The 16,975-nt window shown below is 44.1% G+C and overlaps 1 protein-coding gene across 4 annotated transcripts in view; it reads left to right on the top strand.

The window, feature by feature from the left end:
* fam13a (family with sequence similarity 13 member A) overlaps positions 1-16,975 on the top strand; it is a 212,307-nt gene that overhangs the window by 87,876 nt on the left and 107,456 nt on the right. For all 4 annotated transcript variants that reach the window (XM_060851700.1, XM_060851701.1, XM_060851699.1 and 1 more), the window contains one exon: positions 9,437-9,538. In XM_060851700.1, coding sequence (XP_060707683.1) covers positions 9,437-9,538 — 102 coding nt within the window. The remainder of the gene's footprint in view (positions 1-9,436; positions 9,539-16,975) is intronic.

Here is a 16,975-nt window from a genome sequence, read left to right as displayed (position 1 = left end):
CGCAACTCAACCTGCCCGTCCTTGTCCACTCAGGGAAAAACCTTCACCAATTACTTTGGGAATGTAGTAATTGACGATGGGCTTCATTACAAGAATGTTTGAGCACAGGAGCAAGAAAGATTAATTGCAACTGTATAGAGCTTTGGTGAGACCACACCTACAGTCTTGCGTACAGATTTGCTGTCTTTACCTAAGAAAAGATACACTCTTCCTCGAGCAAACGCAGCAAATGTTCACCAGTCTGATTCCTGGGACGTCAAGGTTATCACATGTGGAGAGATTGGATTGATTTGGACTTGTATTCAGGGGCGTATAAGAGAGAGTGCAACACATTGATACATGAAAGGAAGGAATGATGTTTTCCCCTGGGCTGATGGGAGTCCGGAGCAGGGGATTATGATCTCAGGACACATTGCAGGTCATTTTAGACTGAGATGAAGATCAAGTTCTTCACTGGAATACTCTATGGAGGCCAGTCATCGAACATATTTAAGAAAGAAATAGCTAGATTTCTAGTGGCTAAAGATGCCAAGGGATATATTGAGGGAGTATAGGAGTACAGTGTTGTGACAGAGGGTCAGCCAATATCGTATTGGATGACAGAGCAGGTTCGAAGGCCCGAATGATCCACTCTGTCCCCATTTTCTGTACTTCTGTGCCATGCAGAAGTCTGTGCTGCAGATTATAATTCACATGAGTCTCCTCCCATTCTGTTTACCTCATTGCAGACAAATCTTTCCACCCCCTTTTCTCCCATGCACTTGTCTAGATTCCCTTGAAAACATCCAAGTGGCTAGCCTCAACTGCCTTCTGTAGTAGCAGGTTCTGCTCTCCAACTGAAAAGGCAGGAAATGCCCCATGGGTCCGTTGGTGTCTGTGGAGAGAGGTTCAGAGTTAGTATTTGAGGTCGGCAAACCTTCATCAAAATTGGGCTCAGGTTGAGCACAAATCCATGCCTTCTGTTTCTAAGCTCCAGCTGAGTCGCAGTCAACACACTATATATTTAGAGTCCGAGACATATACAGCAAGGAAACAGACCCTTTGGTCCAACTTGTCCATGCTGACCAGATATCCCAAATTAATCTCGTCCCATTTGCTCGCATTTGGCCCATATCTCCCTAAACCCTTCCTATTCATACACCCATCCAGATGCCTTTTAAATGTTGTAATTGTACCAGCCTCCACCACTTCCTCTGGCAGCTCATTCCATACACGTACCACCCTCAGCATGAAAAAGTTGCCTTTAAAGTCCCTTTTAGATCTTTCCCCTCTCACCTTAAACCTATGCCCTCTAGTTCTGGACTCCCCCACCCCAGGGAAAAGACTTTATTCATCCCTATCCATGCCCCTCATGATTTTATAAACCTCTATAAGGTCACCCCTCAGCCTCCAACACTCCAGGGAAAACAGCCCCAGCCTATTCGGCCTCTCGCTATAGCTCAAACTCTCCAACCCTAGTAATGTGCTTGTAAATATTTTCCGAACCCTTTCAAGTTTCACAACGTCTTTCCTGGAGTAGGGAGACGTGAATTAGATGCAGTATTCCAAAAGTGGCCTCACCAATGTCCTGTACAGGCGCAACATGACCTTCCAAAAACTGAAAGAACTGCGGGAGCTGGAAATCTGAGACAAAAACAGAAATTGCTGGAAAGTCTCAGCAGGTCTGGCAGCTTAATGTAAGGTTCACATTACTGGTCCAGCGACCCTGTTTTAGAACCATTTATATTTCACTGGCTGCCGTATAGGTCAGAAATTGTATTCAGTCTCACTGCATAAGTGCAATAAAGCCAGGTGTGATTTGATGGTCTGTTTCATCAGAGGAAATCCCTTTGGGTCTACTGTCTCAGTGTGAAATGTTACCTCCGCTGTAATATGATGGTAATTAATATTTCATTGATTCATCTTCGCTACAGGGGAATTATCCTCTGCTAACTGAAAATGACACATTCAACAATACTGAAAGAACATATAATTGTTCTATTTTCCAGAATCTGTTTGGAAATCTGTAAAGGTATCAGCTTACCTTCCCACCTGCAACATCCACAGTACTTCATACATCATACTTTTTTTGTTACAGAGAATAGAATCCCTACAGTGCAGAAAGAGGCCATTCAGCCCATCCAGTTCATGCCAATCCTCCAAAGCACAGACTGAGCTCCCCCACTGCATCCCTATAATTCCTCCATTTGCCATGGCTAACTGTCCTAGCTTGCACACCCCTGGATAGCATGGGAAATTTCCATGGCCAACCCACCTAACCTGCACTTATTTGGACTTTGGGAGGAATTGGGAGCAAACCTGCACAGACATGGAGAGAATGTGCAAACTCCACACAGACGTCACATGAGCATGGAATTGAACCCGGATACCTGGCACTGTGAGGCAGCAGCGCTAACCACTGAGCCACCATTGCCATCCACTCTGCTATGATGAAGGAATGTAGAATCCAAACCAGTGCAAACTTCATTCAAACCCTTGCCTGGGCAAAGATGTTCCTTCTGTCACCCAATGGTCTTGGAGAATCAGATAAGTTGTTGGGACAATTTACAAACCTCATCAGGAAGGTCATGCCAATTCAGTCCATGCCTCACACTGCTGCTCAATGTGTGCTAGGAGCAGAGGACAGTAATATCACAACCTGCATCTATGTTTGCGCAGATTAAATTTCACTGGTTAGCCCCACAATTTATCTTCTAAATGATTGCTGCACCAAAAAAAAGGTTTTTAATTGTTTTGCTACGTGGAATGCTACTTCTAATGATGTCCCAACATGAATCCCTTGATTCCTTTGTTCTTCCTCCCCATTTAGTTTCTGAAGGTGTAAGCAATGTCTCTAATTTTCCAACTAAAGCACATTACCATCATGGTTTTACGGGAGTTGATGCCATGGAGGTAATGTAATTCAAAGGCCCTGGCCAGTTCACTGGGTCAAAGGTTCAAATCCTCCCCCATGCCAGTTGGTGGAATTTAAATTCAGTTAATATATCAAGAATTGAGTACAAATGTTAATAAATCATCAATTGTCATAAAATACTGCCCAGTTTATTGATGCCCTTTCGGAAAGGTAATCTTTACCTGGTCTGGCCTGCAAGTAACTCTATAGTGACTATGTAAAGTCACCCAGTTCAAAGAATTTGGGCATCAAATCCTGACTTTATCAACAATCCCATGAAAGAATAAAGGGAATATTTTTAAACATACTTTTGTTCGCTTGTGCAGACCAGTCCAGTCCGGAGATTTTCTCAGAGAGTCTTATATGCAGTTGTTTGCCTCCTCAGTGTTGGCTGCCTCCTTCCTTGTCCGTTTGGTATTATATGAAAATGTTGACATTCTGTCACTTGTTCCTCAATCCAAATCAGGAATGTAGATGATGAAGCAACAGCGGTCCCTAATATCCATTTGGACTGAAGGATGCACAGCTTACAAACATACATTTGAACAATCACTAAAGCTTCCTGTTACTGGCTGTAACAGTGCTTTGATTGGTCCCCATCTCATTGGCTGCTGAAGCCCTCCCACAGTCTTGGGGGATTTCCAATGCAGCCTTGGCTACTTTTCCACATTCCGTAAACTTGAGACCATCCAAAATGCTGCTCTTGGTTTCTTAGCTTGCACTAATTACCATTCTTCTATCATCTGGTGCTCAATGACCTACATTATCAAGCACTATCTTCAGTTTAAAATTCTGCACGTCAAAAATGGTTCGACTCTTTGTAAAACCATAATATGGGACAAATGCATCCAGTTTTATCAAGGACAATCTGTGTACTGATCTGTACAAAGGTGTTTACATTTCTGCTGGTCTCCTCAAGTCCTTCTTGCAATTCAGTCTCAAGTGGGAGAGACTGCAATAGTGGAAATGAAACCAGAGACCCAGACCCTATGGGGAGAAAAAGCAGGACGTGCTGGAGATACTCAACAGGTCTGACAGCACCAACAAAGAGAAAAATAAAGTTATCATTTTGAGTCCTACATGACTCTTCTTAAACTTGAAACATTAATTCTATTTCTGTCTCTCTACAGATGCTTATTTCAGACCTCCCAGTATCTGCTTTGCTTTTATTTTAATCCTTTAAGGACATGAGTTCAAATCCCACCTTGGCATCTTGTGGAATTTACATTTAATTAATGAAAACCAGTCTTAGTAATGGTGCAATTCTCACTGACTTTTTAATGACCCAACGAGTTCACTCATATTCTTTCAGGAAGCAAATGTGCCATCATTACGCTGTTGGACTGACACATGACTCCAGTTTCAAGCTATTGTGTTGACTTTTAACTGACCTTGAAATGACCTGGAATGTCATTTAGCTCAAGGACAATAGGAATGGGTAACATATGCTTGCATTGTCAGCAACGCCCGCATCCCATGAAAAAAATAAAGTAAATACATATAAATCCAAGGTCCTCCAGTATCGCAAAACCTTCACAGTATGTTTCGTACTCCCTCAGTTTCACTTCTTTGGCTGAGAACTGGAATGAGTAACAGAGAATCCATATCATGCCCATACTTAGACAGCTGTCTTCTGTTCCCCTTTCTCAAACACAAGAGATTTCTAAATTCCATTTCATTCTACTGGTGCTTTAAAGGAATTACCAGTCTGAAATCTTTCCTCTGATTCCATGAGTTTATTTTGGATGAATGTAAGCGAGGGTGAATTCTCTTTCTCATTATGCATGGTGAATAAAGTCGCCACAACCTGCGTGATGTGTGGCCTTATGTTTTATGGCAGACCGGTCAGAGGTATTGGTCACAACTGGACGATCGAGCAGCTGGGATGTATTTGACCTCTGACTCCATGCATCCTGTACGGTGGCTCACCTCAGTAATCCCCATGCCAGGTTTGAACTCATTCCAAACCATTAGTGCATGAATGCGTGGTGGCTGGGAATTCTCTTATGACTGCCTCTTGGCTACTCGCACATCCCTTCCCTCAGGCATTCTTGAAATCACGATAGGGACATGTGAGACTCGAACGTTGAGTTAATGAATTTGTAATTAACAAGAAAATAAAGCCTTTGAAGCAGAGGTTGCACTTTGTGATGGTCATGTTCATGACTATTTTCTGCTTGGTACTGGACTGAAGAGGGAACATAGGAACAGGGGTAGGCTATTCAGTTCCTCAAGCCTGTTCCACCATTCAGTGAGATCATGGCTAATCCATATATCTGAGTTTGATCCATATCCCTTAATGCCTTTGCCTATCAAAATATATCCATCTCTGATTTAAAATTAACAACTCATCTAGCATAAACTGCCATTTGTGAAAGAGAGTTCCAGATAACCATCATCCATTCTGTGTAGAAGTAGTTTCTAACATCTCTTCTGAACAGTCTGGCCCGAATGTTTACACTATGTCCCCTAGTTCTAGAATCTCCAACCACTGAAAATAGTTTACCTTTATCTACCCTGACTTTTCTTATTGATATCTTGAAAACTTGGAGGCATGGAAGACCTGTCTCTCATCTTGAATCCAATTAGCTTATGAGGTAAGATAACAGAGCAAGAGTGAAGCTGCTTTGTTGTGGATCCAACCACAGCTCACCCTTGAGGCTTCTCAGTCAAGAAAATCTTAAAAGTCTGTTTCTGTCTTAAAATTGTACAATTGATCACAAGAGAATATGGTAAAGAGTCAGGGGCTGTGAATTGTACCCCAGACTATATTTCTGTGGGAGGTGGGTGTTGCCAGCAAGTCCATTACTTATTGCACACCACAAATCTCCCTGGAAAAGGTGCTGTCCCTTGTGGTAAAGGTGCACCTACGGTGTTGTTCGGAAGGGAGTTCCTGGATTTACATCCAGGGCTATGAAAGAACAGCAAGGTATTTTCAAGTCAGGATGGTAGATGATATGGAGAAGAACTCGGAAGTGATGGTGTTCACATGAATCTGCAGGGCTTGTCCTCCAAAGTGACGGAGGTCATGGATTTGTGAAGTGCTGTTGAGGTGGACATCAATCCTTCATTCTGGATTAGAGTGGTGCTGGAAAAGCACAGCAGTTCAGACAGCATCCAAGGAGCAGGAAAATCGACGTTTCAGGCAAAAGCCCTTCATCAGGAATACAGGCAGAGTGCCTGAAGGGTAGAGAGATAAATGAGATGAGGGTGGGGGAGGGGAGAAAGTAGCATAGAGTACAATAGGTGAGTGGGGGTGGGGACGGAGGTGATAGGTCGGGGAGGAGGGTGAGGGAAGGTAGCAAAGAGTACAATGGATGGATGGGGGTGGGGAGCCTTCCACATCCATCAAAGTTTTACCTGCACATCCACCAATATCATTTATTGTATCTGTTACTCCCGATGCGGTCTCCTCTACATTGGGGACACTGGATGCCTCCTAGCAGGGCACTTTAGGGAACATCTCTGGGACACCACCCTGTGGTCCAACATTTCAACTCCCCCTCCCACTCAGCCGAGAACATAGAAGTCCTGGGCCTCCTTCACTGCCGCTCCCTCACCACCCGACGCCTGGAGGAAGAAAGCCTCATCTTCCGCCTCAGAACACTTCAAACCCAGGGCATCAATGTGGACTTCACCAGTTTCCTCATTTCTCCTCCATCCCACCTCACCCCAGTTCCAAACTTCCAGCTCAGCACTGTCCCCATGACTTGTTCTACCTGCCTATCTTCCTTTCCACCTATCCACTCCACCCTCCTCCCCGACCTATCACCTCCATCCCCTCCCCACTCACCTATTGTACTCTATGCTACTTTCTCCCCACCCCCACCCTCCTCTCATTTATCTCTCCACCCTTTAGGCACTCTGCCTGTTTTCCTGATGAAGAGCTTTTGCCTGAAACGTAGATTTTCCTGCTCCTTGGATGATGCCTGAGCTGCTGTGTTTTTCCAGCACCACTCTAATCCAAAATCTGGTTTCCAGCATCTGCAGTCATTGTTTTTACCTAGTTGATCAATCCTTCATTGTATAACCATCATCAGAGAACTGCATTGGAAATCAAGCCCCAATATTTCCAGAGCTGTCAGAAATGTGAAGATTGCATGAAACTATGGATAATTACTCTGACTTCATCGAGGACTGACTACTACCCAGGGTCAAAGCAAACCACAGAGTTCCTTCAGTAACAGTAAAATAAAACTCTATTCACCATTACAATCTTAGCCTCTAGAAGAAGGAAAGGAGATGTAACTGAGGTACATATGATGCTAAAAGTGATTAACAAAATTGGCATAGTGAGGATGTTTCCTCTTGTGAATAATTCTAGAAATATGTGGTCATGGGATAACGTGCAGACAAGCAGGAGGCTGGAAGAACACAGCAAGCCAGGCAGCATCAGGGGTAAAGAAGTCAACGTTTTGGGTATAGCCCTTCTTCAGGAATGGAGGTGAGGATAGGGGGAGCTGCAGATAAAGGTGGAGGTAAGGTTTTTGGTGGGGGGGGGCGGCTAGAGTGGTGAGGTAGTGAGAGGTGAATACAGTTAGTGGGTTAGACCTGGTTGGTCACTGGAAGGAAGGGTCAGTAGGTGGAATGGAAGGGAGGAGGTGGGACTGGAAAGGGAGTGGGGGAGGATGTTCGGGAACGTTATTTGAAACTGGAAAACGTAGTGCTGTGTCCTAGCAGATTTCAAATGGAGATGAAGAGAAACTCTTTCTTGCAAAGGGTAATAAATCAATGGAATTCACTACCACAGAGTTCACTGTATGCTGGGATATTGAGTAAGGAGATGATAGACAAATTTATAATCAGTAATTGGTTGAGATGTTATGGAGAGCAGACAGAAAAATGGAGTTAAAGCTGAGATGATATCAGCCATAGTCATATTGATTGATGGAGTAGGCTTGATGGGCTGAATTGCCTACTCATGCTCTTATGTAATGCTTTGATGTTAACAACTAGTAAAAGAACAGGCTTTCTAAATTATGTAACTTAAACTTTACCCCTTTACAAATTCTTGCAAACATGCACGGTTGTATGGATAGCTGTGCACACTTGCATAATCACACACAGGGACACACAAGTATAAGTGAATGTGCACATGCACACATAAAGAAAAACAGATGAACACAAATATTTTGATTGGAGGGAAAGGAACTGTTTGAAGAATACAACTCTGTGTCATCAGTACTACAGCACAAAACTAGATGTGTTGGTTGCACATCCCTTTGCTTATCTGATAATGCTCAGATGTTATCTGATCAGCAATAATCACTCTGTAATTCGTTGCTTGTGTGTCGGACCCAAGGTCTATCATCTCCTTACTCAATATCCCAGCATACAGTGAACTCTGCGGTAGTGAATTCCATTGATTTATTACCCTTTGCAAGAAAGAGTTTCTCTTCATCTCCATTTGAAATCTGCTAGGACACAGCACTACGTTTTCCAGTTTCTTGCATGTTAGAATTATTTCTTTCAGCATCTGTCAATGTATATTTCTATTGTTGTGATAGAAAGTTGGAGAGAGCAACTTTACAGAGAAGGGGGAGAGAGAAAAGATTAACATTAACTAACATAAACAAAACCCCTTGCTCCTCTCTGTTTGATTCACCCCCACTTACAGAATCTGTATGACCAGACACTTGTTGCTATACTGAACTCAATACAAATGATGCCATTTTGTTTGGGCTCAATGTCTCCAAAAAATAAAATTGTTGCATATGTACTAGTTGGATTCACTTTATTTTCCCAAAGCTGCAAACAGTGCCTGTGTTCTATCTCCATTTTACAGCAGTATCCATTTTTCAGTCCAAGGTCTAAAAATAAAAAGTCATGACTTGTTGTCACATCTTCAAGTTTAGTTTAATTATGATCTGACTTCTAATTCTTTTCATTTCGGTTGCTAGGCAGGAGTTAGTACAGCTGATTGTCTTCTAGTAATTCATCAAAACAAAGTAATAAAATCTTGTTCAAAAAGACCAGTTGAAAAGCTGCCAATCACGCTAAACTGGGATAGTGTTTGACATTGGTTTACTGGCTGTGAGTGGTAAACAATTTAAAGAGAAGCCAGCAGTGTGATGCAATTAGACATGACGTTTTGATCACCAATAAAATAGTTACCTGTATTTGCATTTGGCAATGCAGGCTTTTGTATCGATGCAGTCTTGATGGCTTATTGCTGTGAGCCACAGCTGGTTTCCTGCCCATTGCCTTAGGGCTGAGTTAAAATAAAAGGTAACATGTTTTAAAGGCAAGCGGTAGGGATTTGAACCATTTGGCCATTCCTGCAAATGAATGCAATAACTTCAAGGTAACACGAACATTTAACCTTGTTCCACACTGAACTTAAAAGTTTGCAATGCCGAGCACTTTGCTCCAGCCAGGTTTCAGTTATACTCTATGCCTTCCCTTGACTTAACCTAAATCTGGGGGAGCTCAAAACACAATATCATTTACTTCATATGACTCGAGTGTGATCTTTCCCTCCTTGTGCTTACAGACTGCTTTCAATTCACAATGTTTTTCCCTCTGTTGAACTTATTTCTGCAGGAAGCCTCTAGTGGTGATGTGGCCTTCAGCTTTAGACCCCGTCCATTGCCTCCACGTGAGCTAACAGCTGAATCATCGAGATCCCTGCCAAAGAGAAAGAAGGTTTGTGTCATCAGATGTGTTTGCTGACTGAACAGTCTCATCTCTGTAGCGTTCCTTCTTCTCCTGCCTCGTGTTATGCCTTGGGGTTGAATTCCTGTTTGTCAACTCAATATTCCCATTCCTTTCCCTACCGCTGCAGTCCAGAAGCCAGTGGCAACTGGGAGATGTGCTCCCAGGCCAGAGGTGGCTGTCATGTGTCAGACATTGTCTTTGCTATGAATTGGAGTGAGGGACCTGGCAATGGGTGATTTCCCATCACCCATTGCTTCCCTGAATTCCACAGATTCCTGTTTCATGGGTTAGAGTGCAGAAACCTCTTGACAACACTGAGGTTCTACTCCAAGTAGGTATTATAAATATTTTAACATTTGTTCTATGAGACACAAAATCTAACGTTAACTTGTCACTTGCATTAGGATAGCAGGTTATTTTATCTGCAACCACTTGGACATGCATGATTTCACAGAGAGCAACAATCTTACAGCAAGAGAGTTAGATGTTTTTTTTCTCTCCCCACAATCTTAAGATATTTATTTTGTTTTGAACAAAATAATACAAAAGAGATATTGCCCATTGAAAAAGGTCATTTATGAGTCTGTGTGGAAGGAGAATTTCCCTTGCAGTCTGCTCAATACAAATCACTGTTCTTAGCCTGGGTTCCTTATCTTAACACTGACATTGTTGTCTATTGTTGCGCGCAATTGGTAGTCTATGTTGTGGGTTTTCTGATCTCAAAGCCCATGGCAAAGAAACTGTTTCAAAGTTAGACCAAGATTTTTCAAGGGTTTCTTTTCTTGTTCATGGGATATGGATGTCGCTGGCTGGTGCAGAATTTATAGACTGTCCATGTGAAGATGGTGGTGAGTTACGTTATTGAACCACAGCAGTTTACAGTGAGTGAGGACACTTGGACACCCATTGCACTGTGAGTCAAATAAATGCCAATTTTTGCAGAGTCTCCAAAGCTATGTTTCATGATTCTCGGCTTACCACACAGTCCTCCCACTACCTACGTGATCACTCTGTGCAAAGTGTTATCTTTTAAGCTGATAAATGCAAGGTTATCAGTTATCCAGCGCAGATAAACTAACTTTTCAATCAAAGGATACACTGGCCTTGGAGGGATTGCAACGCATTAGAGTTCTACCAGAGCTGTGAGGGTTAAGTTATGAGGACAAGCTGCATAAACTTGGTCTGTATTCCCATGAGTTTAGAAGATTGTTGGAGATGGGATGTATAACCTGATGTGGTGCTTTAAATTTTGAAAGATCCAATGGTGTAGCTAGGGAGAAAATATTTTCTGTGTTGGGCAACTCAAGAACAAGGGGACATAATCTTAAAACTTAAATTCTGAGCTGTGAAAATTGCAGGATTCAAATTGGGTGAGGGTTACAGGAGATGCAGTGATTAGACGGAAATACAGAGTTCCACATCAGCCATGATTCATAGAATTCCTACAGTGTAGAAACAGGCCATTTGGCCCAACACATCCACTCTGACCCTCTGAAGTGTATCCCACTCATTCCCAATTACTCTACATTTCCCCTGACTAATGCATTTAACCTATATATCCCTGAACATTATGGGGCAATTTAGCATGGCCAATTCACCTAACCTGCACGTCTTTGGATTGGGGGAGGAAACCAGATCGGGAGGAAAACAACACAGACACAGGGAGAATGTGCAAACCCCACACAGACAGTCACCTGAGGATGGAATTGAACCCGGGTCCCTGGCGCTGTGAGCCAGCAGTGCTAACCACTGAGCCACCATATATCTAATTCAGTGGCAGAGCTTTCAAGGATTCAATCAATTTGAGGGGCTGAATGGCCTCTGTATCTTCCTGTTTTGGCCTCCGGGTTATCAGGGTAGCCTCCTCAAGAATGATCATGATCTATTTTCAGGATATAGGAGAGCTGTCAGACTGGGCAAACAAGATTCTCTTTGAAACAGGCACCTCCAGTCGTAATCTTTCAAAGACCCATTAAATAGATGAAAACAGGAGACATTCAATAATGGGATGATAGTCAATATTAATTGTCCAGTCATCAATGTGAGCAGTAAGTCTCCTTTGACATATTGAATAATAAGATATGCTTTACTGCACAGCTGCTTCCAGTCTTACATATTTCCTCAACAATAATAAAAACATCAGCGGAACAAAAGGAGGAAGTAAAAGCGACAGTGGGGCAAGATTCTGGGATGCTATGACTCACTTGTATTGGTCCCCTTATGATTCGGATCTGTGTGTGTACTCTACCATTTCGGAGGTCTGACAAATAGCGAGTGCAAATCATATCCATCTAAAGGGAGCCACAGAATGATGGACTTCACTGCAGAGCTTCAACCATAAGCTCAGTGAGGAGAAATGGCTTGAAGCAATGCTAGGGCCCAGTACATGGAACTTTATGGTGTCCCACCAAGCCCTGCCTACATGGCTTCTGACAGAGGCTTGAAGTCTTAAGGGTGACAGGTGTGTTAGCCCCCTTTGGGTGAAGCAAAGAGTCATCCAATTGCTGCCCATAAGTGTGTTCAAGATTACCTCAGGTTCATACTTCTAGTGAATTGTGGAATAAATTTACAATTTCATAGAATCTTGCAGTACTAGAAGCCAGCTGTTTAGCTATGTGAAGCCTTAGAGTCTTTGCCTTCAATCTTTACCTGATCAATACAGACTGATTTATTTCATCTTAATTGTCCTAGTCGAGTGTAAAAGCATAAGAAGTAGGAGCAGAAGTAGGCCATTTGGCCCTTCAATATGATTATGGCTGATGGTGTACTTCCACCCTATCTTCCCACGCTATCCCCTTACCTCTGTATCCAACAATCTGTCACCCTCCATCTTGAATATACCGAGCAACTTACTGCTCTCTGAGATAGAGAATTCCAAACATCCACAACTCTGTTGTTGAAGGAATTCCTCCCGGTCCAAAATGGCTCACCTCATATTCTGAGACTGTGACCCCATGTTCCAGATCTGTCAGGAGAAAGTGAGGACTGCAGATGCTGGAGATCAGAGCTGAAAATGTGTTGCTGGAAAAGCGCAGCAGGTCAGGCAGCATCCAAGGAGCAGGAGAATCGACATATCGGGCATGAGCCCTTCTTCAGGAATGAGGAGAGTGTGCTGGGCAGGCTAAGATAAAAGGTAGGGAGGAGGGACATGGGGGAGGGGCGTTGGAAATGCGATAGGTGGAAGGAGGTTAAGGTGAGGGTGATAGGCCGGAGTGGGGGTGGGGGGCGGAGAGGTCAGGAAGAAGATTGCAGGTTAAGAAGGTGGTGCTGAGTTTGAGAGTTGGGACTGAGACAAGGTGGGGGGAGGGGAAATGAGGAAACTGGAGAAATCTGAGTTCATCCCTTGTGGTTGGAGGGTTCCCAGGCGGAAGATGAGGCGCTCTTCCTCCAGCCGTCGTGTTGCTATGGTCTGGCGATGGAGGAGTCCAAGGACCTGCATGTCCTTGGTGGAGTGGGAGGGGGGGTTGAAGTGTTGAGCCACGGGGTGGATGGGTTGGTTGGTCCGGGTGTCCTAGAGGTGTTCTCTGAAACGTTCCGCAAGTAGGCGGCCTGTCTCCCCAATATAGAGGAGGCCACATCGGGTGCAGTGGATGCAGTAAATGATGTGTGGGGAGGTGCAGGTGAATTTGTGGCCGATATGGAAGGATCCCTTGGGGCCTTGGAGGGAAGTAAGGGGGGAGGTGTGGGCGCAAGTTTTGCATTTCTTGCGGTTGCAGGGGAAGGTGCCGGGAGTGGAGGTTGAGTTGGTGGGGGGTGTGGACCTGACACCACAAATTCACCTGCACCTCCCCACACACCATTTACCGCATCCGCTACACCCAATGTGGCCTCCTCTATATTAGGGAGACAGGCTGCCTACTTGCGGAACGTTTCAGAGAACACCTCTAGGACACCCGGACCACCCAACCCAACCACCCCGTGGCTCAACACTTCAACCCCCCCTCCCACTCCACCAAGGACATGCAGGTCCTTGGACTCCTCCATCGCCAGACCATAGCAACACGATGGCTGGAGGAAGAGCGCCTCATCTTCCGCCTGGGAACACTCCAACCACAAGGGATGAACTCAGATTTCTCCAGTTTCCTCATTTCCCCTCCCTCCACCTTGTCTCAGTCCCAAGTCTCAAACTCAGCACTACCTTCTTAACCTGCAATCTTCTTCCTGACCTCTCCGCCCCCACCCCCACCCCACCCCCACTCCGGCCTATCACCCTCACCTTAACCTCCTTCCACCTATCGCATTTCCAAAGCCCCTCCCCCAAGTCCCTCCTCCCTACCTTTTATCTTAGCCTGCTTGGCACACTTTCCTCATTCCTGAAGAAGGGCTCATGCCTGAAACATCGATTCTCCTGTTCCTTGGATGCTGCCTGACCTGCTGCGCTTTTCCAGCAACACATTTTCCATCCAGATCTGTCAGCCAGGGAAATCTACCCCTCGTCATCTGCTAAATCAAACCCTCTCAGTGTCTTATGTGTCTCAGTGATGTCACTCCTTAATTCTTCGAAAATAAAACAAAGAACAGCTGGAAATCTGGACCCAAAGCAGAAACTGCTGGAAATATCTCAGCAGATCTGGCAGCATCTGTGAAGAGATAGCAGAGTTAACATTTTGAGTCTTGTGACCCTTTTTAATAGCTGATGGTAGCAAGGAAAAGATAGTGTGGCTAACATTTCTGTCTTGGCCCTGGTACAGTGTTCCAGGGAATCTCAGTGCAAGCTTGAAGAACAGCATCTCATTTTCTGCTAATGGACCGTGCAGCCTTTAGATTTCAGTATCAAGCTCAAAATGTTTACTGCATGAGCACATGAGAGTCCTAGAATCATAGAGATGTATAGCACGGAAGCAGACCCTTTGGTCCAACTTGTCCATGCTAACCAAATATCCTAACCTAATCTAGTCCCAGTAGGGTGCCTTTTAAATGTTCTAATTGTACCAGCCTCCACCACTTCCTCTGGCAGCTCATTCCATACACGCACCACCCTCAGCATGATAAGGTTGCCTTTTAGGTCCCTTCTATATCTTTTCCCTCTCACTCTAAATCTATGCCATCTAGTTCTGGACTCCCCCAACCCAGGGAAAAGACATCCTATCCACACCCCTCATGATTTTATAAACCTCTTTAAGGTCACCCCTCAGCCTCTGACACTCCAGGGAAAACCGCCCCAGCCTATTTAGCCTCTCCCTGTAGCTCAAATCCTCCATCCCTGGCAACATTCTTGTAAATCTTTTCTGAACCCTTTCAAGTTTCACAACATCCTTCCAATAGGAATTGCACGCAACATTCCGAAAGTGGCCTAACCAATGTCCTGCACAGCTGCAACATGACATTCCAACTCCTATACTCGGTGTCCTGACCAATAAAGGAAAGCATACTAAACACCCTCTTCACTATCCTCTATACCTGAGACTCCACTTTAATGTCCTTTATCCACTTCCACACCCATGCCCTGTCATCACATGGGCTGTTTTAATCAACCAACGTGCTTAGGGCACCCAATTTCAGCTCTCCCTTCTCCCTGGCTCACCATTATCCATCCTTTTGTCTGCCTAGATGTCTTTCTTTCCCTCGGGACTCTTTATCCCTCCCTACACCCTGTCTTCAGCATATGTACCCCCAAACTGGTATCTAGTTCTGAATACGGTCATTGGACCTGAAACATTGATGCTATTTCTCTCACCACAGATGCTGCCAGATCTGCTGTGCTTCTCCAGCAATTTCTTCTCTTGCCTCGATTTGGAGATGCCGGTGTTGGACTGGGGTGTACAAAGTTAAAAATGGCACAACACCAGGTTATAGTCCAACAGGTTTAATTGGAAGCACTAGCTTTCGGAGCGCCGCTCCTTCATCATCCACTTGTTGAAGGAGCAGCGCTCTGAAAGCTAGTGCTTAAAATTAAATCTGTTGGACTATAACCTGGTTATAGTAAGTTTTAAAAATTGAAAACCGGAAGATCACCCCCTGAATCCCATGTCACTGTTCCTCTAGTGGACCTTCCCTTTGTCAATATAGCACATGGTAACTTTTAATTGAAAAGCCAAATGGAACTGAAGCTGCTGAGAATTTCTTTGATCGCATGTTATGGGGCAGCCTCCATTCCAAATGTGAGTCTAGGCTTGAACATTGTGTAAAAAGCGATCAAGTGCACATTCAATGCTTAGCCCACAGTCTCTGCGCTGGCTCAGCCACCTTCATCAGATGAACAAGGGCTGTGCACCCAAAGACATTGTGGACATTGAACTGATCACTGGGTCAGGACCTGCTGAGTTGCTATGCCTCTTCTATGAGGACACCTTCAAGTGAGATATGAAGATGGTGCTTTGACACTGACAAGTGAGCAACAGTCACTTGATGGCCATGACCTCTGGGGGCTGATTCTTTAGAAAGGCATTGGAGAAGGTGAGCAGGAGCAGTTGCCTCAGCTGCCCAGGACGAGGGCCCAGAGAAAACAGAAGCCAGCCACTTGTGCACCTTCTCAGTCTACTGACTTCCTCTGCAGCAAGTGTGGCAAAGACAGACATGCCAGAATACAGCTTAATGTAAGGTTGACCACTGTAATGCGAAACATTTCTTTATGAAACGGAAGGCTGACAGCACCAAGAACCACAAACCCACAAGTACTCTGAACGTTGTCAGGTCCAAAGCCACCCACCAATCATGAATCATCCTGAAATGACAATCAACTGTCCAAGCCAAGCTGCCAATGGTAAGTACTTCCCATCACCTTAGACATCAATTTGCAAATCTCACAATGTGTTTCCTGTGATATCCCAGGATTTCGATAAACTACTTTGTCTTATAAAAGGGTGACTATCTCAATGGCAAAATCCCATGAACTGAGCTGGACTCTAGAAAATTCAGCAACTCATCAACATATTCCAAGAGCTTCCAACTTTTACAACCTCAGGACATTCCAAAGTCCATATTATGCTGTATGAAGTGCTGAATAGTTAGCTCATGGAGCAGGCAAATCAGGTCAGTAATTTGTCCTTAAATTGAATATTTGTCCCTCTTTAACTCTGGGCAGAAGGCTAGTTTGCAATTCTGAACCTAGCAAAATCAAAGACAACTGAGTAACCCCTTCAAGATATCAATGTTGTCAATTTGTACTGCAAACATAGTCATGCCAAAGCGATCCCTGATGCTGACCACCCCACACCCCACCGACTCAATGAATATAGAATAATGGTTATATTATAGCAGTAGTGATCTCATGGCATGGAGTAATAATTGAGATGGTTCAAATCCAGCTGTTGGACTTTGACAATTGACATTTAGTTTTAAATAAAAATCTGGTCCATATGATCAAGACTATGCCTAGTTTTCCAAAATTGATTCACTGACATTCCTTGGTGAAGGAACCTAGCCTTATCCAGTCTGATATAAGTGTGACAACACTTCTATCTGCTATTTCAAATAGAAAGCCAA

Source organism: Hemiscyllium ocellatum, chromosome 36, assembly GCF_020745735.1.
Source record: "Hemiscyllium ocellatum isolate sHemOce1 chromosome 36, sHemOce1.pat.X.cur, whole genome shotgun sequence".
In the NCBI taxonomy this organism is placed as follows: Eukaryota; Metazoa; Chordata; class Chondrichthyes; order Orectolobiformes; family Hemiscylliidae; genus Hemiscyllium; species Hemiscyllium ocellatum.
This window is presented reverse-complemented; position numbering and strand designations above follow the sequence as displayed.